At 52.8% G+C, this 26553-nt stretch overlaps 8 protein-coding genes across 8 annotated transcripts; 5 read left to right on the plus strand and 3 right to left on the minus strand.

Moving 5' to 3' along the window:
• Nucleotides 1–1729: 1729 nt before the first annotated feature.
• On the minus strand, nucleotides 1730–2638 carry PG994_011447 (uncharacterized protein; the record flags this gene model as incomplete). Its single annotated transcript, XM_066862856.1, has 1 exon — nucleotides 1730–2638. One exon carries the CDS (start codon nucleotides 2636–2638, stop codon nucleotides 1730–1732), a length of 909 nt encoding a protein of 302 aa, XP_066711966.1.
• A 2035-nt stretch (nucleotides 2639–4673) lies between these two features.
• On the plus strand, nucleotides 4674–6216 carry PG994_011448 (uncharacterized protein; the record flags this gene model as incomplete). Its single annotated transcript, XM_066862857.1, has 5 exons — nucleotides 4674–4882; nucleotides 4964–5401; nucleotides 5639–5965; nucleotides 6037–6105; nucleotides 6198–6216. 5 exons carry the CDS (start codon nucleotides 4674–4676, stop codon nucleotides 6214–6216), a joined length of 1062 nt encoding a protein of 353 aa, XP_066711967.1.
• A 644-nt stretch (nucleotides 6217–6860) lies between these two features.
• On the plus strand, nucleotides 6861–8727 carry PG994_011449 (eukaryotic translation initiation factor 3 subunit D; the record flags this gene model as incomplete). The annotated part of the gene is made up of 4 exons (XM_066862858.1): nucleotides 6861–7062; nucleotides 7161–8385; nucleotides 8443–8566; nucleotides 8593–8727. The coding sequence occupies 4 exons, from the start codon at nucleotides 6861–6863 to the stop codon at nucleotides 8725–8727; spliced, it is 1686 nt and encodes a 561-aa protein (XP_066711968.1).
• Nucleotides 8728–9419: 692 nt separating this feature from the next.
• PG994_011450 (ribulose-phosphate 3-epimerase) lies at nucleotides 9420–10558 on the plus strand (the record flags this gene model as incomplete). Its single annotated transcript, XM_066862859.1, has 3 exons — nucleotides 9420–9535; nucleotides 9754–10126; nucleotides 10292–10558. 3 exons carry the CDS (start codon nucleotides 9420–9422, stop codon nucleotides 10556–10558), a joined length of 756 nt encoding a protein of 251 aa, XP_066711969.1.
• Nucleotides 10559–11089: 531 nt separating this feature from the next.
• On the minus strand, nucleotides 11090–13142 carry PG994_011451 (uncharacterized protein; the record flags this gene model as incomplete). Its single annotated transcript, XM_066862860.1, has 3 exons — nucleotides 11090–11417; nucleotides 11521–12997; nucleotides 13079–13142. 3 exons carry the CDS (start codon nucleotides 13140–13142, stop codon nucleotides 11090–11092), a joined length of 1869 nt encoding a protein of 622 aa, XP_066711970.1.
• An 867-nt stretch (nucleotides 13143–14009) lies between these two features.
• Nucleotides 14010–15310, plus strand: PG994_011452 (aminotransferase class-V; the record flags this gene model as incomplete). Its single annotated transcript, XM_066862861.1, has 2 exons — nucleotides 14010–14256; nucleotides 14367–15310. The coding sequence occupies 2 exons, from the start codon at nucleotides 14010–14012 to the stop codon at nucleotides 15308–15310; spliced, it is 1191 nt and encodes a 396-aa protein (XP_066711971.1).
• A 428-nt stretch (nucleotides 15311–15738) lies between these two features.
• PG994_011453 (Endopolyphosphatase) lies at nucleotides 15739–17978 on the minus strand (the record flags this gene model as incomplete). Its single annotated transcript, XM_066862862.1, has 2 exons — nucleotides 15739–17675; nucleotides 17792–17978. The coding sequence occupies 2 exons, from the start codon at nucleotides 17976–17978 to the stop codon at nucleotides 15739–15741; spliced, it is 2124 nt and encodes a 707-aa protein (XP_066711972.1).
• A 3466-nt stretch (nucleotides 17979–21444) lies between these two features.
• On the plus strand, nucleotides 21445–22637 carry PG994_011454 (sulfate transporter family protein; the record flags this gene model as incomplete). The annotated part of the gene is made up of 2 exons (XM_066862863.1): nucleotides 21445–22014; nucleotides 22050–22637. 2 exons carry the CDS (start codon nucleotides 21445–21447, stop codon nucleotides 22635–22637), a joined length of 1158 nt encoding a protein of 385 aa, XP_066711973.1.
• Between the last annotated feature and the right edge of the window lie 3916 nt (nucleotides 22638–26553).

A 26553-nucleotide genomic window follows, 5' to 3' on the forward strand; every position in this document is an offset into this window, starting at 1 on the left:
TATAAGAACGTGCCCCCTTCAGGGGAGGCGAGAAAGCACAGGAGGGTTTCCTACCTACGTGGCAGCCCAGCGTGGGTCAGATCTCCAACTTTCCAGGGTGTGACCTGACTCTGGCTGTCTGGTAGCTGATGGAATTGCCGATGCTGCAGCTGTTTGGCAAGGGTGCCCTTTGAATTGATCGTTGACGCTGCACACTAATGAACCTCGTTCCCATGCCAATCTGTTGTTGTGAATATAATACGCCTTCTATAGCACACACACATCATCATTCTCCTGTCGCGAACGGTCTCTATAATCAGAGGCACGCCTACCTACTTACATCTACACGTACCAAATAAACGACACTACAGCAACACAACAGCCGCGCTCGTTGAACAAGGCGGTTTCGAGCCGTTGCGCCAACCCACTGTTGGCCCCCCGCTAGCAAGTTGTTCTATCGGGAGTGACACGATTGGCAACGGCTTTCGTCAGATGCAGAACCTATTTTCAGATCGACCTTCCAGGATATTGGTCTGTCTCTTCAGGTTGGTCCCACATATACCAAACCGACGAGTGAACACCAATCATTGTGAAAATCCTCCTCGTCCTAGCTGCCCAGTACTTGAGTCTACTACTATCTGACGATGATGGTCAATACATATGTAGTCCGAAGCAGTGAGCTTCGCTTGCCCATCCCATACTTTACGCACCCTGCCAGTCATGCATGGACTAGTGCTGGCCGGGTGAGCTTGACATAGTATGATAAGCAACAGATCATGGTGACCTTCGGAACCCCCCCTGCCTGCACGGGCAAGAAATGACTTGGTCGCATATCACAAGCACCAAACAGCCGGGGAGTTGCCGCGCAACGGCTCCGGTCGTTATGCCCACCAACGAGATGCTACGGCCATTCTGCGAAGGCCTGTTCTGCTCGGTCAGATGAGGGATGCCCAGGTGAACTTTGTCAATGGACACGCAGCTGGAATCTCGCCTTGCATTAGTGATGGCTGCACATGATGTATTTGCTGCCGTATCCTGGGCACCGCCAACCAATCCCAGCACCACAGTTTACCCCCTCGCATCCCGAGGCTTAGCATGGACAACCGACCGATAAACAAACTCAAGCACACACGTAACCCTTTGTCAGCCGGGTCTGCAGCCGGTCTGACGGTAAGATATATTATCGACCCTCCGTCTGAAGCATTTCGAAACTGTACTGAGATTGTTCTATGTGCTAGGCGCTGGGCAAGTCGGTAGGGCACAACCGCTTCCTAGGCCCCGGGATCAAGTGTATAACAAGCCATGATGACGAAGGGTGATACTATGTGAAATGCACCATGCGGGCGTCGAACGATGCCTCCTCTAGCAGTCGTAGGCCATCGTCTGATTGTAAGACCACTTTCCCCGTGCAGTCTGGGGCTCTACCAGAGCACTAGCCAATCGCAACTGTATGCAGGAGACCGAGCAATTGGATGCGCCTCTTTACCCGTAGTATATGTTTTCCTGGCTTTCTCCTGCGTGAGCTAGTTACACGGCGCATGGTTCTCTGGGAAGAACATGTTCCAGCAGAAAGCTCTGCGGAGTCATGCGACAGACCTGGCCGGAACTATGTTGAGTTTAGGCAAACCAGCCTGCCAATGCAGAATGAAACGTGATAGTTTTTCTTCAGCAGCCAAGCCAGTTGCACTCAAGCACCGGTAACTCTTCGGGAGCAGTCTTCGCGCCCAAGGATGCTACCTACACCCATGATTCATTTAGACCACTCAACTCGTTGCCGTTCTAACCAACTGCCCTTCTCGATCCACCGTTGCTCTATCCATTTAACAAGCTCTTCGTCCGTATGGGGTAGCTCCTCCAGTGGAAACCTTCGTGCGTGGACTGCAAACTTATAACCATCCCCCCGGGAGATTCTGGGAAGGCTCAAGGTTTCCCATATGTTCGGTGCCTCGAGGAATTCGTCCCCGCGTTGATAGGCAATTGTCAGATCATACACGGCTTTGACGTGCGGCGCTTTTCTCAGATGCTGCACGGTGGTGACGAACCCCTTTGTTCGGGGGTATAGAAGATGCTGGGGCAAAGGCCGGTCATTCTCTTCGCACCAGATCTTCGCCTCGGCGTATTTCCGTTTCGTGAATCGAGTAGCTTCGCTGAAGCTGACCAGCCAGGTTGGCCACATTCTCCCGACGATTCCGTTGAACACTCTGCCGAGTTCTCTCTGGTCCTTCATCCAGTTCCTGGTGACCATGGGCATCCCGATCGCCCATATCCCCCAGCCCAGGAACGGTACCGCACGAAGTTGGATCTTGGCAAACCAACGGCATCTCCCGAGCATCTCTGCTTTCATTGCTAACTTCTGGATCATGTAGAAGTCGGTCCAGGACACATGGTTACAGATCACGATGGCTGATTCTCCGCTGGGCAAGGGGTCGCCCGAAACAGCAATCTCTGCGCCGTTGATGCCCTCGAAGATGGCCTGAACCCAAGCCCATACTGAATAGGCGATGTGGGAAGACAGTTCGTAGACAAAGTCCGGAGCGAACGCTTTGACGGGCAGTAGCAGACAGAGCACCAGGTCGGCCGCGCCCAGGTAGAGCACCCAGGGAAGCACAATGAGAAGGCCTCTCAGGTGCGTGAGCAATCCTCCAAAGCTCGCCGCCATCTGGGGTGAAAGTATATATCGAATTGTGGCTGGCCTTCTGACGAAGCTGAACGAACGAGAACTGGGGGAGAACCTTGAATGTTTTCCTTGGGATGCGTGCTACTTACTTGTAGGGCGACGGATGTGCTCGAAGGAAGGGAAGGAGGTTCGGTGATGAGCAGCAGTAATTACGGCCCCGCTTCAGACTATGTATCAGCCTGTCTGAGCTGAGGCTCGTGGGTTTACTAGCCTGCGACATGATCTTACCGAGTAGTGACCGGACCCGGGAACGGTTGGGCTTTAGCCCTAGACCAGACAGAACGGTCCTCGATCCAAACGAGTGTAGAGGAAAATTCAAAATTCAAACACCACAATACTGGAATCGCTCTAGAGCGTATCGTTGCGTACATGAGTTTGTCCATTACCATGTGCCAAGTGGCGGGGACGAGAAACCATAGCCATCCTGAGACGACTGTCATCTGTCAGCAACACCCGTGATAATCAGTCGCACTTGGATTAGCGTGTTTTGCATCAACGAGGGACCCACCCGCGGGCCGTACATTCACGTTACTGTTAGGGCAAGTCACTCGAGATAAGCCATCTGAACATACAGGATTAGGTACGACGGGAGTTGCGGAAGGGAACAGACTATGTAGGTGCGCATATCCACTACGTAGGTGGAAAGGTAGGAGGCTGGTATGCAGGGGCATAGGTATGAATCGTGTATGCATCGGACTTCGCATGATAAGAAGCAACCCATCCTTATGTGCAGTATTCCATCTCACTCTACTGTAGCATCGTGGGGATGCCTTGGCGGTTTGCTTGTGTGTCTTGAAACCCACATGGGAATCTACGGCAAAAGAAATTCTGATGTATATCCCTGTACACTGCTGACTTGGCAGGTATTTTACAGAATTTCCTATACCGGAAAAGATGGGAGGTAGAAGCATTCATTTTCTTAGCATACCTGTAGTAAGCGAGGCGGTGTTGAGCTACGCCGACATCTGCAAGCCACCAATCACCAATAGATGACTCCGCGACGAAACCCGTTCGTTCCGCTCTGCTGCCGAACGAGGTGATGTCAAGTTCTCCGAGCTTAAACTTCGAACACCATCTAGCAGGCGATGCTGAGGATGCATGGGCAGACTTGAAACCCCTGCTCTCGTCCCGGGCGGAACTCTCTGCTGTACCTCTGGTAGCTTACGGTCTAAGAAGACCATCAGCACCTATATATATATCTACCCCTCTCATGTGCCATGCTGCGCCTTTGGTTACTATAGTTATGACTTGATATACACATCATCTTTGCGCGTCCCTTGTCTTGCCTTCCGCGCATAAATAAAGCCGGATGCCTTGCTAACCTCATGGGCATGACCTATTTTGTGCGCTTTCTGATCTGTCGGGATTTGCTCGCCCATGCAACACTGACTGGCTATCACCGTAGCGCTAAATAGGCGCCGACACACCATCTGGCGCTTTAAGAAGCTTCTGCTATTCTGCGTACCTTGCCTCCGACACGGAAGGCGAAGATCCCTTTCTGCCCAAATATCGCATATACTACAACTGTTGGCTACGCCAAGCGAACCGACGAGGATCTCACAACACTGGTTGAAACAGCACTTCCTTGAGGCAGTGCTTGGTCGGGAAATACCCTGCTTCCTCGCCTCCCCGGCCCCAGAACAAATCATTCCGGCTGCGCTGGGGTTTCTCCAGATTCGCTGATCGGAGTTCAGGTGCGTGATACATTTACTTCCCCCTCGCGCCTCCCCCTGGCCGACTATTTGGGGCTACTCTCCATCTATTCTTTTTCGGCTTGTATGCCGAGTGATTGAGCGGGCCATCTTCTATCAACATCCATCGGAAAGCTACCTATCTAAGCTGCCTTCTCTCTACCGTTGCACCGTGACATTATTTACATTACCCAACTTGTAACATGGCGAGGGTGACGACTGACTTTGGGGCTATAGCGGGAAGCTATCCATCGCCCCCGACTTATTATAGCTCCCCGAACCGGCGCAAGCCGTCCTTGGGTTCTTTGTACGAGCAAACACAATCCATGTCGTCCTCATCGTCGCCTCAGGCGCAGTCTGGTCATGGCAACGGTCAGGACAAAAGCCCGTTATCGTCATTGAATCTGGGCTTCCTGAAGACTTTGTCAGAGAAGCGGACGACGAGGGACGGTCAACCTGCAAAGCGTCGAGGGCCGAAGCCGGACAGCAAGCCTGCTCTTACACGACGACAAGAGTTGAACAGGCAGGCCCAAAGGTAATTCTGCATGTCACCTACACCTTTCCGCACCTGAATCCCTTGTCCTGTTGCCGTGGTAGGAACTTTGCTGATTCCCAGCCGCAGAACACACCGAGAGCGGAAAGAGTTATACATTAAAGCTCTCGAGGATGAGGTTTTACGCCTGAAGGAAATCTACTCCAATGTGTCGCAGGACAAAGACAAGCTAGCGGAAGAGAACAAGCAGCTCAAAGGCCTCCTGAACCAGAATGGCATTCCGATGGCCTCGCCCGGCCGAATGGACGACGTAATCAGTAACCCAAGCCTTGGCTATACTTCGAGTGCCAGCATGTCCGGTGGCAGCTATGCACCCGGATCTGCGACGACCTACACCCCGCCGTTAACGTCGCAGTCCATACCACTGTCGGCGTCTTCACAGGGGATGCCGCACTACCAGCCACAGCATTCGCACCACGGGCGGAGTACGAGCCAGCAACATGCCCAGCAGCAGCACGGCCGTGTTGATTACGACCAAGTTGGCGTAGATTTCGTTTTAACGTACGAGAGCCCCGTTGACCCTTCGAAGGCATACATGTCACCACCCCCTCATTGACGAGGGTATCCCTGAAAGCACCCTCCCCCCTGCGCTGCGCCCCTCTCCGTGCCAAATGGTGAGAGCGCGACAAAACGCCCTCCCATTGCTTGGTCTTGATATGTGTAGCTAATTGCCGCCTTGGGGAGGAGTTGTAGTCTCGAGAGGCCATGTATGGATCACATGCCCTACCTAGTAGACAGGGCACGGGACGGCACGGGCGAACCCTGTGGCCATACGCTCATGGCCAGCTGCCCACCCGAACCGGTTGACAAGCTGACCAACGAGATACCCTTCGGGTATAGCCACACGCGCTCTGAAGAGGGCAAGTCGGGCCAGCGCACGTGGGAACTCTCCAAGGGTGACTTGGCGACACTGCTGGACTTAAGTCAAAAGCTCGACCTGGACGGCGAGATCACACCCGTCATGGCGTGGGGCATGATTCTGGCGCATCCTAGGCTATCGGAAATAAGACCTGAAGAGTTTCGCAAATTGGCGGACGAGCTTAAAGGCAAGGTTCGGTGTTACGGGTAGGCTCACCCCTTTTTTTCCTTCCTCGACTCTTAACACAGCAGATATCACTAACCACTCTTTCGCACAGCTTTGGAGCGGTTATGGAGGAATTTGAGGTTCGAGATGCGCTCAACGCGGTGCTGAGCACCAAACCGGAGTATGTTTACTGAGTTGTTTAACATTTTCAAGTTATGAGAGCGTCTTGGCACCTCCTGTCGCCTCTGCCCCTTTAACCTGACCGTCATACAGGCTAGCGAGCTACATGTAATTGTGATTTGATTTGATATTATATAATATATGAATTACACGATTGTTTCAGTATGGCAATGGCCGCCCATCATAGTCTCATTATGTAAGTGTGTACTCTGGCCGGTTGCTACCGTCTTAATAAGCTTGAGATTATTCAGTATCATTAACTGGCATTGTCACATTCTCGAGGCCTGCAGATAGACCGAGTAAAGACCAACTACCTAAGTACTGCGATTAGAAAAGTGTGTAAACACCATATGTTACTTGACTTGATGCCTGTGGTCGTGAGCGAACATGGAATCGAGCCTCAGCACTCCACCAGACGCAGGTGTTCATGTTTATTTAGGTTCCTGTACCTGAGGTACCTAGCCTACAGAGGAGTGTCACTTTTTTTTAATGGTGCCCCACCTTCCTGCTGCCTCGTGCTGAGTCGTCCTCTCCCCTCCCACTCCCACTTGCACTCACCCCACCAAAATTGAAAGTGCGAAATTCGAGGCGCCCGCAACATTTTCTCTGGGTCAAGAGTCAACCTCCCGATCGACCGCACTCTGGAAACGACGGCCGAAAACTGCTAGAACCTTCACAACCACTGCACGGCCTGAAGGAAAATAACCATATTGTTTGTCTGTACTTCTCTCTTCTTTCCACAGCTGAGATTCCAACATGACATCCTCTTTGGCCGACTTGATCGCGGCCCTTCCCGCCGAGGATGGATGGGGCCCGCCCACTGTCACAGAGACGACTCTGAACGGCGTTCCTTACGCTCCCTTCTCCAAAGGCGACAAGCTGGGTCGCATGGCCGATTGGACAACCGACAGCAAGAGCGAGCGCGGTGGCCGGCAGCAGTACAACAGGAATTACAGAGGTATGCTCAACACCACTGAAATCTTATCAGCACGCACACAAGCAAAAATCGCCAGACTGCTAGTAATCCATTCATTGCTGACACAACCCTGGCATTAGACCAACAGATCTACGGTGCTGGAACCGCTGCCATCTTCACGGCCCCGGTCGCCGAAGCCGACGAGGCATCCTTCTCCGTCGTCAGCAGAGAGCCCACCAAGACTCGATACGGCCGTGGCGCCATCTTCACCCGAGGTGGCCGTGGAGCGCGTGGCGCTCAGCAGGGCGCTCGGGGTGGCCGTGCTCAGCTTGGACGAGGTGGACGAGGTGGCCAAGGTGGCTACGACAACTACAGTAACCGTGGCCGGGGCAACGCCAATAGGGGTGGTAGACGCTTTGGCTGGAAGGACTACGACAAGCCGCAGCGAAATCGAGATGCCAGCATCAACATCAAGGCAGACTGGAAGCTGCTGGAAGAGATCGACTTCAACCGACTCGCCAAGCTGAACCTTGACGCCGACGAGGGCGATGATGTGGACAACTACGGTTTCCTCTACTACTACGACCGGTCGTTCGACAAGGCCCCTGTCAAGGCTACTGAGAGGAGACTTACTGCTCTCGACCGTGCCACATATAATGTTACGACTTCGTCCGACCCCGTCATCCAGGAGCTTGCAGAGAAGGATGAGGCCACCATCTTTGCTACCGACAGCATTCTGTCCATGCTGATGTGCTCGCCTCGCTCTGTTTACCCCTGGGACATTGTTATTGTGCGACAGGGCAACAAGATCTTCCTCGACAAGCGTGACAGCGCCGCGCTTGACATGGTGACGGTCAACGAGAACGCAGCCGACGCCCCTCTTGAGGAGGGCAGTAAGGAGGGCATCAACCACCCCATTGCTCTTGCTGAGGAAGCTACCTATATCAACCACAACTTCGCCAACCAGGTTGTGCTGGAGAACGAGTCCCAGCGAGTGGAGATGGCGCATGAGAACCCCTTCTACAACGCCTCGGAAGAGACGGAGCCCCCGGCCAGCAAGACCTACAAGTACCGCAAGTTCGACCTCTCCCTTAACGAGGAGGAGCCGATGTACCTGGTTGTGCGAACTGAGCTAGATGCTGTGCAAAAGAACGCCATCAGCGGAGAGGATCAGTACGTGACGGTCAAGGCGCTCAACGAGTTCGACAACAAGGCGCAAGGTAGCGGCGGCGCTTTGGACTGGAGAAGCAAGCTGGCTACCCAGCGCGGTGCCGTTGTGGCCACCGAGATGAAGAACAACAGCGTCAAGCTCGCCCGATGGACGGTGCAGAGCATCTTGGCCAAGGCTGACGTTATGAAGATTGGGTAAGTTGATCCGATGGCCCGTCCCTATGTATGCAGGCTTACTGACGACGCAAACAGATTCGTATCTCGTGCCAGCCCCAAGACCAACGACAAGCACGTCATCCTGGGTGTTATCGGCTGGAAGCCTCGCGACTTTGCCAACCAGATGAACCTGTCGCTATCCAACGGTTGGGCATTGTCCGTACTATTGCGGACATGTGCCTCAAGCGCGAGGAGGGCAAGTTCGTACTGGTCAAGGACCCCAACAAGTCGATCCTGCGACTGTACGAGGTTCCGGCTGGAAGCTTTGATGATGATGACGAGGTCGAGGAGGTCGCTGAGGCTGCCGATGCTGACGAGTAGATAGAATAGTTCTCTTGACTTCAGGGAGAATTATCCAATCGGCGTTTGTATAACAGCACGAGGTTTATGACATGACAAGCAAAAAAGCATAGGTAGTCTTACTTTCGGCAAGAGACGAAGAAATGAAGTATTGAAGAATTCGATATGAACTCCTAACCTGAGACGGTGATCCAAATCTGCCGGCTCTCGGGCAAACTACTTCAGATAATCTCGCCGGCAAGTACCTATCCAAGGTCCAACCTAAAGTGTACGTACATGTCGATAATGCTGTGGTGCGAGGGCACTGCAAAGCAAGACTTGTAAGTCAACGCCCGAGTGTTGAGATATCGCAGAGTAGGTAGGTACTACTATGTACATAGCTATGGATGTGCAGTGCCTCTGTGATGGTAGTCGAGTCGCCACATGGGTGTGAGCGAAGTGGTACGATGCGATCCCATTTAATAAATAAAAGATTGCATGTGCTTTGAATGCTGCCCACGAAACCCCACCATGACGAAGCGAGAAGTGCCCCGCGATCCTCCCGTTCCGGCGTTTCAATAATTTCAGATTTACTTTTCATCCATTTCAAGAGTCAGGCTTGAATCGGGCGATATACTGGACCTTGAGGGTTTACGCATGTACTACTTGTCTTTTGACCTCTTTATTCACCCTCTCACCAACTACCCAGGCAACCATCGTGAAATCCTCCAGCCATGGCTCCCAAGGCAATCATAGCTCCATCCATTCTCTCGGCTGACTTTGCTCAGCTGGGTGCCGACTGTGTGAGGACTATGGAACAGGGCGCAGATTGGTTGCATGTAGACATCATGTAAGTATGGATAATAAGGGCCGCGAGGCTGAGCTTGGAGCTACATAGCTACGTAGCCCAGGTAGCTAGAAAGGGTGGAAAGGGCAAGGGCGGGCAGGAGGAGTAGTAGAGATACCTGCTGCTGCTGCTGCTACTGCTGCTGCTCTTTCGTGATATCTCATATGCCATTCGTTGACCTGAGTGTCTCCTCGGCTGACCATCCGCCAATCCGGTACTAGGGACGGCCACTTCGTACCTAACATCACCTTCGGCGCGCCCGTCGTCGCCAAGGTCCGGAAGCACGTCGAGCCCCCGAGCGGCAAGTACGGGCGCGGCACCTTCGACTGCCACATGATGATCGCCGAGCCCAAGAAGTGGGTCAAGGAGTTCAAGAATGCCGGCTGCGACCTGTACTGCTTCCACTACGAGGCCGCCTTCTCCTCCGCCGCCGAGAGCCCCGAGGCCAAGTCGGACCGGACCACCAACCCCAAGGAGCTCATCCGCTACATCCACGACTGCGGCCTCCTCGCCGGCATCGCCCTAAAGCCCGCGACGGGCGTCGACGTCCTCAACGAGATCCTCGAGAACCCCGACGAGAAAGAGAGACCCGATGTAAGAGACAGGCCTATTATATTTCCCCGTCCCCATGCTCCCCCCACCCCTTTTCCATATTCCGACCCTCTGTACTTGATTTGCGTCGACCTAGCATTTGATCACACACCCCTATACACGACTATATACAGGAGAAGCTAATGCGGAGCGCGACCCCGACAATAGATGGTCCTGATCATGACGGTCGAGCCCGGCTTCGGCGGACAGAAGTTCATGGCGTCGGAGCTGCCCAAGGTCCAGGCCCTGCGCGAGAAGTATCCGAACCTTAACATCGAAGTCGACGGCGGGCTGGGCCCCGGCACCATCGACCAGGCCGCCGACGCGGGCGCCAACGTCATCGTGGCCGGCAGCGCCGTCTTCGGCGCCAAGGACCCCTCCGAGGTCATCTCGCTGCTGCGGGACACCGTCAACAAACGATCGTCGTCAGCTTGACTTGGGGGTTTGGAGAAATTGTAGCCGCATCCGAGCTACATTAGAGTAGGCACTGCGCCAAAGCAGCTACACAGGATGTGGCTGAACGAATAAAAATAAAAATGCTTGTAATTAGCAGGCGCGCTTGAGCGTCGACACCGTATGCAGAGTTATGAAATGACAAATGGTGAACATGTATTCCAGGATCTCGGTCAAGATGATGTGGGAAGGCAAGTTGGACGAAAATGCAACAATGCGCTGACCCTCGCGGGCATTCTACTACGTGTTTATCCATATACAACAACACAGAGAGAAGGCCTTGAGGTATCGTTATGAATTGGTTTGGGCCAAGATAAGGAGGGTCGGTCAAAAATATACGAGCTACCCCTTTTTGACCCTCTGATGCTGCAGATCAAGAATAGGGGTAGCTCGTATATTTATTTGGGACGGACTTCAAGATGGCCAGGAGGTGATACATATCATTGCCGGATCATTCTTCATTATGGTCATCGCTACTCGAACCCCATTTTCGCCCTAGAAAGCTGTCCTGACCTAATCTGATTCGCTTTCCGCTGAGGGTGAGAACCCGTTCCACTCCTCCTCGGTATCCTCGCCGATCTGTGCGTTGGGATCCTCCGCCTTTTTCTTGTTTTCTTCCTCGTCTTCCTCGTCATCATCATCATCATCATCCTGCTCTTCTATATCCAGGGTCCCCGAGATATCCCAGCGATCGCCCGGCGCGTTGCGACTCACGTACTTGACGAACTTCAGGGTGCCGCTGTCACGCAGCACGATGGTCATCTTGTTCCACGCAGCCGCCTGGAAGAACAGGATGTTGTCGTCATCGCCGCTCGACTTGTAGACGGCGGCGTCCTCGGCACTATCGTCGTCGCCGGCCATGTAGACTTCGTGACCGCCTACTTCCTCTGGCTCCTTGGGCTCCTCTTCCTCCTTGCCCTTCTTTTTTGTTCTTGCCCTTGGACTTTCCTTTGGACTTGGCGGGGGCCTCGGCCTCCTCCTCCTGCTCTTCGTCTGCCTCGTCGCCCCAGCCTTTCGTCGGGGTGATCCCCAAGTTGATCTCAAGTCGCGGCTTGCCCTCGTGACCAGTGGCCAGAGTGTAGTCCTTGCCACGTCGGAACCGGCGGGCAATGAAGTCGTGGTTTTCGATGGTGCTGCTGGTCGCCATCTGGAGCCAACGACGGAACTGCGGGCTGGGCAGGAAGTCGTCAAGCAGTTCTTGCAGCGGGGACTTCTCCTTGGGTGCCTTCTTGTTGCTCTTCGAGGAAGACTTCAAGGGATTCAAGTAGAGGAAGCGGTGCTTGTGTGGCGGCTTGGCGACCTTCCATGGGCCCTTCTCGATCTCCGAGCTGGCTTCGGGCAAAGCCTCCTTCTCCGCCGCAGTGACATACTCATGTAAACGTGCGCCGAACTTCTTGCCAAGAATATCCCCAAGCGTAATGCTGGACTCCTCGTCGAACTGTTCCTGAATCTGTTCGAGGGTGTCCGGCGTGAGGTATGTCGGCGCCATGTACTTGAGGAGAAACTCCAGGTCGTCCTCGTTGAACTCTTCAGACGAGTCTGTTTGCTTGATAGCGACTGGTTGCGCTTGCGGCGTGTCGTATTGGTCCGGGTTGCCTTGGAGCTGCATCAAGCTGCTGTTTGCCGCCGCCTTCTCCTCGGCACCCTCGACGTATCCATCCTCGCCAGGCTGCGGAATGTGGAACCAGCCACTGATGGCCATGCGAACCCGGCCGCCTTGCTTCTTGAGCTGCTTGGGGTTCTCGGCGTGGTAGACCTCCTCGACGTCGTGGAAACTCTCGCCCGGTTGGACGGCGAAGAAGCTGAGCTGGTTCCAGGCAGGAGGAATGACCTTGCTCACATCGGCTGCCGGCGTCTTCGCAGTCTGGCCATCTTTTCCTTCTCTATCAACGACGGGGAAGAGACGCAGTGCGCCACCCCATTCTGGCTTCCACGGGATATCAGGATCGACAAGATATAGAATGAAGCTGACCTTCCTGCTACCGATGACGTCGTCGTGGCAGAGCAGAAATGAACCTGCGGTGTAGACATTGATAGCCAGATCGGTCTTCCTGCCACTCAGGGGGCCGCAACCAGTGATATGCGACACATAGTCTCGGAATTGCTGAGAGTACATGGCATCGCGGAGGGCCAGTAGCGATGGCAGTTTGGAGAGTGCTTCGTCTTCAAGCCCGTCGAGGTTCGCCAGGTCGCCGGATTGGTGGATCTTGTAGATATCTGTTTCCTTGGGCGTGAAGGAGACGTTCTCCTTGATCTCGTCGCGCACGGCGCGCAACAGCTTGTCGTCGACTAGGTCGTGGATGACGGCATGCTTGTATGGCGACGACTGGGCGTACTCGTCCGTGTATTGCTGGAGAACCTTCTTGTCGAGCAGACCTTTCCTGAACCTGGAATTGACTACTTCGGGGCTGAAGGGCTTGGCTGCAAAGGAGTCGGGTTAGCTTCCTGTAATAATACTCGAGACCAGGCGGGCGCAATCGGAGGTGGAGTGGTGCGACTTACAAGTCTTGGACTTCTTCTTGGTGGGTTTCTGGACGGCGCCTTGGGCTTCGGCTTTGCGCTTCATGGTGAGAAGAATGGTCAATTGATATGGGAGGAGTTGAGCAGAGTGGCCTTGAACGAGAGTGAGGCAATTGATTGTATTTAAAGGCGGTTCTGCTCATACGATTTGGTTGCTCTAAGGAATCACCTTATCCCAGATCTTTTTCCCCAATCGAACGATGAAAGTGGCAGAAATCCGTCGCTTTTCTCACCGCCTGGCGATCACTCACTCACACACTCAGTCAACCTCAGAGTATCTTCTGTCAACCACCCACACAGGCTCTTGATAGGAGGAGTTTACCTACCTACATAACAATGCATAGTGAGAGGTAGGTAACGGTTTGATTCGAATTGATGTGATTGATACATGGCTGCCAAGTCCCCCCGAAGCGCTTAACCTCTTCGAATCGGATTTTGGAGTCACCTGGCCATTATATCCCACCCGCACGCGGATATGCATGCTGCATATATGCGCTTGCCGTGTCATGAACGGATTTCATGCGTTGTTGCATCTCAGCGCCTGCTGATGTAGAATAGCAACTGGCTGGGGGCTGCTATTGCTATGCACTATCAAGAAAGTATCGGGATTGGGCGGACTCGAATCGGTCCACACTATGCGATGATGATATCGAGAAGCAGTAGCCCCACCCTCAAGGTTCGTTAGGCGGGGAAGACAGGAAAGTCACAGGTTGTCGACCACTTGAAATGGCTCACGCTCGAGTTGAGATCTGCTTCCGATACTAAAGCTACTAGTTAAACCCATAAAGCTTCGCGGTAGCTGGTTCTTATCAGTCTTATATACTCACATATACACACACTCTCTCCCCTCTCTTCGTCTATACCTATAGAACTAAGACAGCCAAAGCTCGTTCAAGGCTCGGGTATCATCACCATGCCACAATTTGATGTCACTGCGGCGCGTTCCAAGTTCCCGGCTCTAAACCAGGACCAGGTCTTCTTCGATAATGCGGGCGGTAGTCAGACGCTGGGAACGGTCGTTGACTCGATCTGCCAGTACCTGACCAACAACAACGTCCAGCTAGGCGCCACATATCGTGTTGGTAAGCTTGCGACGGCTCGGTACAATGACGGGTTTGCCGCAGCAGCCAAGTATGTGAACGCCCAGGAGGATGAAATCGGTACGTCGTCCCCCCATCTTCTCTCCAAATCCGGACGAGTGTCTTAGTTGCACGAAACCGGGGGGATAGCCCCATAAGACAACAGTGAGCAGAGCTGATATCGACTATAGTCTTTGGCTCCTCGACGACACAGCTGTTCAGGAACCTCTCATATGCTCTGGAGTTCCAAGAGGGCGACGAGATCGTCATCTCGAGCATCGACCACGAGGCCAACATCGCGCCATGGGTGGACCTCGCCGCCCGGAACAAGCTGACGCTCAAGTGGTGGACGCCGGCCAAGTCGACGAACCCCAAGCTGCTCCCGTCGGACCTTGAGGGGCTCCTGACGCCCAAGACGCGGCTCGTGACCTGCACGCACGCCAGCAACATCCTGGGCACCATCACCGACGTCAAGGCCGTCGCCTCCACCGTGCACGCCAAGGTCCCCGAGGCCCTCATCTGCGTGGACGGCGTGGCCTACGCGCCGCACCGGCCGCTCGACCTGGCCGACCTCGGCGTCGACATCTACTGCTTCTCGTGGTACAAGGTCTACGGCCCGCACATCTCCATGATGTACGCGCGGCAGTCGACGGCCCAGCAGCCGCGGAACATGCGCAGCCTCGGCCACTTCTTCAAGAGCGGCGCCACGCTCGACGAGAAGCTGGGCCTCGCCGGCGCCAGCTACGAGCTGCTCCAGGCCGTGCCCCATGTTGTTGAGTATCTGGCAACGGCCGGTGGCGGCACCGGCTGGCCGGGCCTCATGGCCCACGAGCACGCGCTGCAAAAGACGCTGCTCGACTACCTCTCCTCCAAGCCTGATGTCTTCACTGTCCTCGGCGAGATGACGGCGGACCCCGCCGCGCGCGTCCCGACCGTCGCGTTCCTCGTTAAGGGGTGGAACGCCCAGGCCCTCGTGGAGACGGTCGAAAAGACCACCAGCTTCGGGTTTCGATGGGGCGCCTTCTACTCGAATCGGCTGGCCTACGACCTGCTTGGCTTGGAGTCAGATGGTGTGGTCCGTATTAGCATGGTGCACTATAATACAGGTAAGTTCACCTCAATCCCTCCCCCATAACCCGCCTGGCCGACCCCTTTTCCCCGAACACATGAAGCACCTTGAGAGGACCCAAAATTAAGAAGAAATACTAAATGGCCATGTGTCGTCTAGTGGAAGAGGTTAATGGCATTATTGCGGCTATAGAAAATGTTCTCTCGCAGTGAGAATGGTACGGCATGCCCAATACGTATTACGTCGAATGCAAGTGTAACGAAGGTACTTTAGAATGTAATCATGATATCCTATATGAATAATGGCAGTTGCCAATGCAGATGCTACGCTTGACAAATGCAGATGATCTAAATCAAACCATATATCCATGGCATCGCTGTATCCAATCTTCAACAGCCCCGACTTGCCCTCCCACAACGCCGTACGTGATGTATAGAAAACACCTAACTCCATGCTATAAATTGCCAACAAATAAAAACGCAGAGACTGACCGATCACAAGTCCTCTTTAATTTCGTCTCGAGTCTTAGTCTTAACGAAGGCATGTTCTAAGAAGTGAAGCCACAACTCAGTCAGCTTTTTCTTCTTGCCCTTGTGCTTTTTCTTGCTCTTCTTCTCTGCATCGAATTCCTCGTCGTCTTTGTCTTCGTCGTCGTCGTCATCATCAGTGTCCTCATCGTCTATTTCGTTGTTTTCCGTATCACTATCACCACCTGATCGTAACTCCTGGGTGAAAGGCGTTGAATCGGCAGGGGCCTGGCCGATACGATATGCCAGCTCTACAAAGCTGCGGACTGTCATGTCGTGAAGCTTGTAAAGATCGTCATGAAAGGTGGAATATTCGACTTCATAGTTAAAATTTCGGGGTTTAGGCTTATGCGAGGGTTTCTTGCCCCTGTGTTTGCCTTCATTCCACCCGCGAGGGGATATTTCATCGTCACTGATGCCTTCAGAGGTCATGTCATTGTTGATGTGGGTTAGGTTTGCGAAAAACTGAGTAAAGCCAGTGAAACTTAGAGTCTGAGGCGAATAAGCAGGGCCAGGTGCGGCTGTTTTGGACGGCCCCTCGGGAATGACGAGAGTTGCGGTTTTCTCGTTCTTTTCTTCCTTATGATTAGTTGCTGTCGAGTCGATCTCATCCTTCTTTGCCAAGGGGCGAATCGCTGCTCTGACCTCCGACATGGGGTCATTTTCTTCATCCGAAGACGAACCTCGTCTGACATTACTCCATGTAGGAGCATCTTCGAGACCAGTGATATTGTACTCATAGATGCGGTAAGTCGGGTAGTAGTTCGGAACCACACTCGGCGAAATGAGCGAAAGTTGGAATCGTTCTGCCCATGGACCCCCAATGTCGCTATTTTTCTTGCCCTTCTTCTTCTTCTTGTGCTTCTTTTTCTTCTTCTTGGCCGTCTCTACTTCACTGGTTTGTCGTACGGCAGCCTTGGGTAGTTTTGACCATGCTTCCCGAAGTTCCACGAGATAATCTTTGCCACTCTGTATCGACACCAAATCGTCGTCGTCGTCAGAAATAGAGTTGGTGTTCTTGTGCCCCTTTCGCTTCTTTCCCTTCTTGCCCGATTCTGACTTGTCGCGGTTGCTATCCAGCAGGTCGAGATCAATCTCATGGGTATCTTGAATCAAGAAGTGGTCAATGTTCATATGACCATAGGTGGCGCCCACAATGACATCGCGGTACTGCTGGAGCCATAACGTGTACTTCTGCCAGCATGTTTCCTCCCATAGTTGCTTCTCGCCAGTGCGAGCAGGAGGAACGTGGCCCATGAGTATAGCTTTCATCCCGCGACTGCGAAGGTTACTGAACTGGACGTCGAGCCATGCAAACTGCTTGTATCCAGGTTGTGATGGCGAGACGCAGTCGTCGATGCCAGCATTTCGGTCAAAGAAGTACAACGTGTTGAGGCTGAAAACGGCCAGGTGATCTGGGACAACCTCCGTGTAGAACCATCCGCCATATTCGAATGCATGACGCTGCGCCTCGGGAATAAACGAATGCCAAACATTAAGATATTTCCGGAGCCACCTATTGGGGCCAGCAGTCATGACATTGTGAGGTAGGATATCATTGTTGCCAAAAGTCGGTATAATGGGGATGGTGAGGCCCTGGGAGTCGGAGAAAGCGTTGGCGAGGCCATCCGCGATCATGCGGTTAGTTTTAATGACCTCTTTCTCTGTTCGCTCAATGGATTCGTCGCTGTCGTGCCTAGCAGAGTCGCCAGTCCAAATTACAAAATCGACCTCGTCCTGTACATTTTTGGCGAGCCAGTCAAAGGTCGCGTTGACAAGAGCGAAAGGCGAATCGCAATCGGAGGTTTCTGCGCCGTAGACACCAGCCGGGCCTTTCCCTTTGTGACAGGCGTCGTCCGCTTCGGTCGACGTGTGTGGTTGGTAATAAAGATCTGGATGGAAGTCTGCTCGGGCCATAGGGTCACGTCAGTCATTGTTCTGCCCCTCGGGCCTGCAAGGTTTGGAGATAGAGAGAGAGACACACACATTGAAGTGTGGGATGTGGGAGTTTCTGACGCACCTGTAACATGCAGGAACCTGCCATGAAGTTTCCTCTGCGACGGTTTGATTTGTGGTTGGCTTTCACCGGCGTCGAACTTTAGAACAGCCTGCTGCTCCGTCGGGGCTGGAAGTACAGGGGCAGCGGGCAAAAGCTCTATTGCGACCAGGAGCAGCAGCACCCAATTCCGCGACGGCGTCTGGAACATGGTGAAGAGCTGCTCGTAGATTGCTTGCTTCTCACGAACTTGCAGGAGAAGCAGATGGGTTGCATTGGAATATTCAGGTCCGACCTCTCAAGAACAGGCGCCAATATATGTGTCGAGTCGTGTAGTGGAACCTGAGTGCATCGTAGGAAGTAATACGCGGGACTCGGTTCCCTGCCGAAGATGTATTCAAACTTTTTTTTTTTATACCTTTCGTCGTTTGCTACTGTACTGCTTATTTTTAGTTTCTGGCTGATAATGGGCAAGCTTTGAGGCCAGCCCAGTAAAACCAGCTGAAAGGTGCGTCTTGGCGCCAGCTGAATTGTGACGACAGCCTAGAAAGCAGTGACGGAGCTGGCTGGTGCACGTAGGGTCTTCTGGGCTTCTGGTAGGGTCCCCTCGGCCGTGTCGGCTCGGGCTTTTGCTGCAAGATCCGATTTGCGTAACCAGGCCTAACCCAGGTAGTGATGGCCAAAAGGGAAACTGAGCGAGTTCCAAAAATCGATCAAAGAGCAACCATTATCCTTCGTTCTCTGAAGCACAACTTCGGGGCTTTTAAGAGGAGAAGCATTCCGGGGCAGTAGTTTTGTAGTATCCTATCCCAGACAGAACCCTTGACAAGCCCAAAGTCAATCCAGAGGTCTAGGCAGCTTGTAAGCCTAGCTGCAGCGAATGAGGATTTAGTATAGTCACACGTGTAGACACAGGATCACCACAAGTTGGCACCATTTGACCAGATCAACACACGCACCTCTCGATGCTTATGCTCGTAAATGTCTCACGCGACCACGAGAGTGAGGCACACCAACCCACTGCATGACTTTCGTGGCTGGCAGTCCTTGGCCGTTGAAGGCCTAAGATGATGATATACACAACACTTAAGCCATTCAGCTTGGCTCGTCACGCAATACAGTATCTGATCTCGATTTGCACGCACAATAGGGGCTCCAGCCCAGACGATGGTAGTGTGCGGCTAGAACCGGAGCGTTCCGCTTGCATACCTTACATTTCGATACTCCCAGTGGAAAATTCCAGATATGGGAAGCAAGACAAAAACATCCGATATCCCGGCGTGAATTGGTACATACTAGTCGTGACAGTTCATTTCAGTATTTTTAATCTTCAGCATTCAAGCATACCTGGCAGGCTATCGAAAATGACAACAGTCAATATAATCGGTATTTCTAGGTAGGTAGGTAGGAACCGCAGCTGACATTGCTTTGTACCTTCCGTGACGTCATCTAGGGCGCTGGTCCTGTCTTGAATTCTGCCAAGCCCGAGATCTTCTTTTACCTTACTAACCGAGCCATGTGTCTTGTGTACGCATGTAGGGGTGGCCTATCGAAGGAGACAGACGTAGCGATTTGAGTCGAGGACCATGAGATGAGGCTGGTTGATCTATCAGCTGCTGAATCCTGAATGGTTGGTCTTCGTAACAAATCCGACTTCTATGTAAAAGCCTGAGTGGGAGGTTGAAGAAAGAGGGCTGAGGGCTGTCAAGCTTATGGCGCTTTGACCACTGTTTGGAACAGAGTGGGAAATTGCTGCAAGAATAAAACCAAGAGTCCAAAGCCTGGAAATTTTCTCGTTTTTCTTCTTCTTCACATTCAAACGCACTGTCGGTTTCGACTTGTCTTGCAGACATGCCAAAACTTTTGGCTTAGTGTCTCATGGCTCAATCAATGTGCTAGATCATCTTCAAAGCCGCTCGTTTGAGGGAATCCGATTTTACTCTCCGTATCGGCTTTCCATGGTTTTTCGTGGCTACATGCTGACAGCAAACTTGAGCTAATGTTGCAAGCATATTGTCGATTGTGCTTCTCGCCACGAGGGGATCAACATCATTGTAGAGACGACCTGTAATTGAGGTGCTAGGGTCGCTCACTCTTTCCGGCCATGGGACCGGAGGCTTGAACTTGCGTAAATAAAACCTGTGAAGACGTGCTTTATCTATAAACCAACTCCTTGTATGCCGAGAGGAACAAAACACGTATATTTTCCATGGATGGTCACACTACCCCGACCTGGGCCCTCGAGGACCCGTGTTGCCTATGATGTATTCTGTCTTCCACCTTAATCGAGAGTTTCTGCCTGACCATGGTCAATCTCCCTGAGCCGGAAATCCTGGCTTGAAGCATCGTCGACAAACTCGTACATTTTGTACTCGACATTTTTGTACTTCTGCCCCTTTGCGACCCTTTGCAAGAAGCCCGAGTGCGTCACTATAACGATATGCGTCTCTGGGCGGTGAAACAACCATTCGCGCGCAAAGCGTGCTCGCTTCTGCAGTGCTTCCTCAGACGGAAAATATAACCCTGTCTTGGCCGGATACACAGGATCGAGTTGGGAGAAGTCCAGAGACGGCCATTCTTTTCTCTATCACAGCTACCTCGGTACAAATATCGCACGGGTTGCCTGTTGTTTCCTGCTTCTCTGTCAGCGAGGACTGCGCGCGAAATCGAGGAGACAGCGCACGCACCTGCCACTCAGCACGAAGCAGCACCGGCACGCCTTCATCGCTCAGCCACTTCAGACCGTGATGGTATGTCTGTAGTGTGCGCTTCGCCGGGCTCACGATGATAAGGGTGCTCTCCTTCTCAAAGGAATATCGACTCCTCAAATCCTGTTCGAGGTATTCGCATTGGAGCACCCCTTTCTCAGTCAACTCGGGGTCAGGTATGGACCAGTCATGTATGTGCGAGTCAGCCAATGGCGGTCAACAAAAGGGTTGCACGAGGGGGGCACTTATTGCCAACATCTGCGCAGTATCAGCATTTCTGGACGAGCGGCTTTGTCCTCTTCCAATTTGGAGAACCCACTATGCGTTGCCTCTCCATGGCGGATTAGTATAACATGAGGCGCCATGTCTAAGTTTGAGTACTTATTTTATCGGGGGTAGATTGAAATGTTTGGGGGGAGTAAGGAGAGGGTTGATGTTTTTTATTTTTGGGATCGTTCCACAATCAATCTAGTAATCTAGAATGGATGAGTCGAAACTACTACCTCGACGGAAACCCGTGGATACCCGGGGCTCGCAATAGATCCTGGAACTATTATTATTGACGCAGGTTATTGTATATAATACGGCAGGTACTATGGATGTGAGAACTCTACAATCTCCATCAGTTAGTTGGCACCTCTGGACCTACCGACTTCGCAGCCTGAGAAAGTCGCCATGCGATGAGTGAACTGATGCTTTCTTCGCCAGGCTCTGCGCATTCGCCTCAGGCTTAGCACGCCTACCCAACCGTTTTGGAGATTCCACGAGCACAGTCATGGAATATGGATCAACACCAGGATTGGTTGGCTGGCGGAACCTTGTCCTTAGACCTACTGTAAAGCAAGCGCCGACTTCCGAACTCCGCCGAATCAGTCTGCACTGGGGACTTCTTACCAATCGACAACAATCCGCCCTTCCAAGCCTCTAGACACCCTCTTTTTTCACCAACTCCCATGTTTCACAGAGATCATGAGTTTGCGGTCGATACTGGGGCGTTCTAGCCGGGTTAAAAAGGCGTCCTCCAAAGGCGCAGGTGCAGGCGCAAAGCGGGCTTCTCCCAGTAAGAGAAGATCAGCATCCTCGCAACCTGTGGGCGGCGATGAATACGAGGAAGATGATTTCTTCGATGATAAACTTGATGACTGCGGGCTGGTCAAGGCCTTGGCGATTGATATGAATCTTCGCGACACTGCCCAAGCTATTCGGTACATCCGTTCGCATATGTTCACGCCCATGCCACAGCAGGCCGGGGGTATGAATTCGACCAGGATTGCCGAGGTGCTCAACTATCGCACGAACCTGCCTCCTATAGTGACCATATCCCACATACAGACCTTGTTGTCTTCTCCAAGCGCCGTTGAGCGCGAGATCGCCCAACTGGCACAATCTGGCTTTATACGCAAGATTGTCGTCGCAAGACGTGGCGACATTGGCGAGACACTAATCTTGTCTTCAGACCTTGACACGCTCATAGACAGCGTATCGATCTTACCAGCAACAACCAAGGAAAATTTCAAGGCCTACCTCAAGAATACCCTAGTACGCAATGTGTCCACGGGTCGGCATTATCTGAGCATGATGTGGATAGCCTGTTCCGAGCTGGATTCCTGACGGCGCATCACGCGGGCTTCGTAACGCATTCGTCGTTGTCAAATACCGTGAACACGTTCTCGCGCCCCGAGGACCGGACATCACTCCTCTCACTGGAAACAGTATCGCGACAGCCCACAGGCTCACTAGGCGCGGTGGGCGGGGCCGGCGCCGTCTACGCGGCCGGAGGCAGCGGGGGAGGTCCTGGCCCATTATCGCTTCCCGCCAATGTAACCGAACTCCGGCTAGCAATCCCGGGGAACGGCGCGTTCTTAAAGTTAGTGTCGTCGGCTTTGGAGCATTTCGTCACACTGCTCGGTAAATCTCGGTACCGGGAAGCGCCGGAGGGTTTATTGAGGGACCGCTGGGATGGCGCGATCGCTAGGGACGAGGTCCGCCGCGCGGCCAAGCGTTCGCGCGGGGAGTTTGCAGGCATCCTGCCGGGCCACACGAGGAAATGGAAACAGTTTTACGGTCTGTCGTTTGACTGGGTGCTTCAAGAGGCGGTTGGTTCAGGGCTTGTCGAAGTTTTTGAAACGAGAAGTGTCGATCGCGGAATTCGTGCCTTGTGATAATGCAGGGTTGGAACGCCGTTAGTGATACACATGGTATCTTTGAGACAGTGATTGGACTCGGAAGTGATATACGATGACCCCAAAACATCCGACTTTGACAGCGGCCGGCCGCAGCTGAGCTCGAACTCTTGGTGCATAAACCGGCATCTCGTAGTTCCCACTCAAAGCAAGCAGCCGTAAGAGTTCATCCTAACGTGTTGATCGTATTGCAAAAATTGGGCCACCCCGAACCTCGGGCATCCACGTTGCACAGCCGTACTTGTTCAAGCCGGGCAGAGAAGCACCTCGGTAACCGGTACCTGGCCAGTTTTCTTGCTCGAGGATCGCTGTTTTGGAACGATTCAGGAACGATTCAGGGACGGAGAACGGAGGCTGGGAGATGCAACAATTCAACCCTGTTATCAACCTGGCGTCGGTCACTTTATTCCGACTGGTTGAAGAAATGCTGTCAGACTAGGGCGCAGTAAAAGAAAAACGGAGATTATCTTGGCCAATATAGCTTATAATACCGAGGCATATTGAAGGGATAAGTACGCCTTGACCTCGACGTACTCTATGCATACAATTATGTATGCCCCCTATTACCAGCTACAGGCCGTACAGTACGGAGTAGGTACGGCTTCTATACCAAATTGAATGACCTGATGACGAGAGATGCAACAATAAAAGTCATTACCTAGATCGCATCACAAACGGGATTGTCGCTTTGACTTTACTGCACGACCCGTAGTTGGCAATCGAGGGGATACCTTTGCTTTTGAGGCAACTTACATCGGGCTACATGTGTAGCCCGGTCTTGCGGCTCGGCGGAGTTCTGGGCTTTCCTCTCCCGCTGCGATCTGTCGTCGGTCAGTCGCGAAGGAAAAGGAAACCGTTATGTATCAGCCAGAGTTTGAGCTACTCTTAGGGTAGACTGTCGGTCCCCGTTCAGGCCTAGCTGCTCTGTGTGTGTGTGTGCCCTTAAAACAGGTATGAAGTGTGAACTGTGTAATGCAAAACATGAGTAAAAGGGGCGTTCGCCGGGTGCCTACATGGTTTGACCATGTCCTTAGAAGTAAGTTGATATGCATTACATAGTCGTACTCTCTGCGGTTGTTTCTTGCAGGGTTTCGTGGAACCCTAGTGCGGCTGTCATCTCATCTTGGCGTTGTAGGGAGAGGTTCATGTTCGTTCCGTGTCGGAGTCTAGTAGGTCTACGAATATATCAGTGCTCAACTAGTCGTGAGATCGCAGCATCACAGACTACTTTCTCGTGTGCGCTGTGGCCGGTAGGTAGGGGCTTGCAGGGAAAATACCAGCTTCTCCTGTGGCAATTGGATCTTGGTTCTGGCGATGCGAGAAACCCACTGCAACAGACGTGCCACTCCGTACTGGAGTAGCCTGGTAGCCTAAGCACATGCACGCACGGAGCAGGCGCCTGCTGGTTGTTCGACCAACACCAACAAAACCAGGGGACACAGTTGGGGCCAGGAAAGCAGCGTGGGGCGTCGTCCAGACGTCTGCACCTTCGAAGAGAAATGTTGTCTCTCTCTCTCTCTCTCTCTCTCTCTTGCGCGCTCTTTCTGCCTTTTTGCCTTCGTACCTACCTGCAGCAGGTTGCTTGCTTGCTTGGCTTGGCTCGAACCACCCTTTACTCAGCTTTGGGGGTCCAATAGGGTATAGGATAGTTCAGGAACCGTTGGGATTGGCGAAGAGCTCTAAGCGGACTATACTCTATCGGCTATAGTGTTGGTAAGCTAGACCACTTATGCACGACGTGCCATCTCAATGCGGATAGGAATGGTCTGTGATGCGGAAATTACACTTCACAAGTGCGATGATAAACGCGCCGGCGAAAGAGAGGCGATGGGCCGAACAGAGATCTACATACGTTGTAATATCTCGCGATCGAACGAGACTACTGAACGGGTAGGTGCCTAGAATGACAGCAACTTTTGCGCGTGGCGAGCGATCCAGGTAGTGTAGATGATCAACGAGCTGGTATGTCTAACCTCGGCTTTTGGAGGATATTTACCCTATGAGGGGCTGACTCGAAGGAACTGAAAGAAGTAGATACATACTTCCTAACCTACTTCTTGATATCACGTCCACCAGATCAATGTGAATGTAATATAGAAAAGTGGCCCCTGGGTTATTGGCCTTGTAGGAGGGTGTGCCCCGAGAAAGTAGAAATCGGCATCATCCTTACATCTTTAGAGGTGAAGAACTGAAGCTGCTACTGCAACTCCCCTTCTCTGCAGGAAGATAAGTGCGATGCCACCCAAGATCAATCAACATACGACACCCGATAGTCGTACATATATGTAGGAGCGGCATGGCAACGTGGTTCAGCGGCGGGCCTTCATATTATCTCGCAATTACGACACGATGTCATGTACGGAGTACACACATACTTTTTCCCACTGCCAAGTGAAGCCGGCCAGGGATGAGAGGGTGGCCAATTACACTCGGATGTGCCACCGACAGAGGTGCTCTACGAAACCTCCCGCGGGGGAAAGTGGTGAACAGTGCTGGAAGACACGGGACAACGGCAATTGACTGTAATGCACTGCATGTAGTGTGTATGTGTCTGTAGTCCAAATGAATCTGTGTACATGCCACAAACGTGTGTGTTGGAACAATATCTCAGTCGACTGCGACCTCCTCCACGCCTGCCCACTTCCTGATTACTTACATGGCGCAAGGACGACGGGACGGTGTTAGGCCTTGCATTTCATCGACATAGCCTAAGTAGCTAGCACGTAGATACAGGCCTCTTAGGGTACCATCCATTGCAGCTACCTACCATGCTCAACATGCCCCTTGCAGCCATGCTACCTCGTACTCCATATAACAAGGTGCGTTAGGTAGGTACACCCAAGACCAGATGAGTGATGAGTGAGCAGTCTTAGGTAGCCAATTGATTTAGGCGTTCTTCGACTTTGTGACAAGCCTGCGAGTGACAGGGAAGGGGGATTGAACAGCAACAGGGGTGCTTCCTGTGAACCGTTGTGGTGATATGACCCTCCTCGGTCACTATCTCAAATTGATTTGCCCGAATGGGGCATAGCCATCGTCGCATCCTGGACGGAGGTAGGCACTAGGCAAGGGAACAAGTTCGAACCAGTCGAGCCTGCATCAAGGGGGGGCGGAAAACGAGCGTGGGCTTGTTCATTTGCAGAGAAGAGAGAGCTTGAGGGGAAATGGCATGGCATGGCATGGTTGCTTGCTTCTATTGGTGTTTCTACTGGTCATGAATTGCACACACACTCTCTCCTGATCAATATCTCTCCCTCCCTCTTTTTCGATCCCTTCTCGCCCTCCGCGCCAGTCAAGGTTATGTCGTGAACGTCGTGTCTTGCTTTTCGTTCCATACATAGTAAGCCGACAGACAGTGTCTCTCTTTCTTTTTTTTTTTTTTTTACCTTGGCGGCCCATCACCTATATACGGTCCTTGTTGGTTTTTTCCCCCTGCTTCCTTTCTTGGCTTCGACGGCAGACTTGGACCTGAACTAGAAACTTGGACTCGACTTCGACTTCGACCTGGGACTTGGACTGGGCGATAGATACCATCCGATCCAGTAACCCGGTGGCTGCCTTGCTGGAACTCTTCAGACCCCTACGTCGCTCCCCAACCGACACCGCAATACGGCCTCAACTCTTTGTGGAATCTGGACCCATTTACTTGCGCGCTCAATCTCCTTAGCACCCTCTAATACAGTCTCTCGCTCCGTCCCGCAAGCCTCTTGCACAACAAGCTGGACAGCCAGCCAGCCAGATCATAATCGCAACGCGCCCACGCCCACGCCCCATCTTCTGACTTTCCTTTGACTTTCACCAGGACGACCAATCCCCCGAGGCCCGCCGCCTAACGCCCACCGCCCATCGCCCAACGCAGCTGCATTCGTTGCCACGCTGCATCTGGCCTTTGATT

Source organism: Apiospora phragmitis (assembly GCF_038363925.1).
Source record: "Apiospora phragmitis strain CBS 135458 chromosome Unknown utg000010l:1.0-9815664.0:1.0-9183399.0, whole genome shotgun sequence".
Classification (NCBI taxonomy): Eukaryota; Fungi; Ascomycota; class Sordariomycetes; order Amphisphaeriales; family Apiosporaceae; genus Apiospora; species Apiospora phragmitis.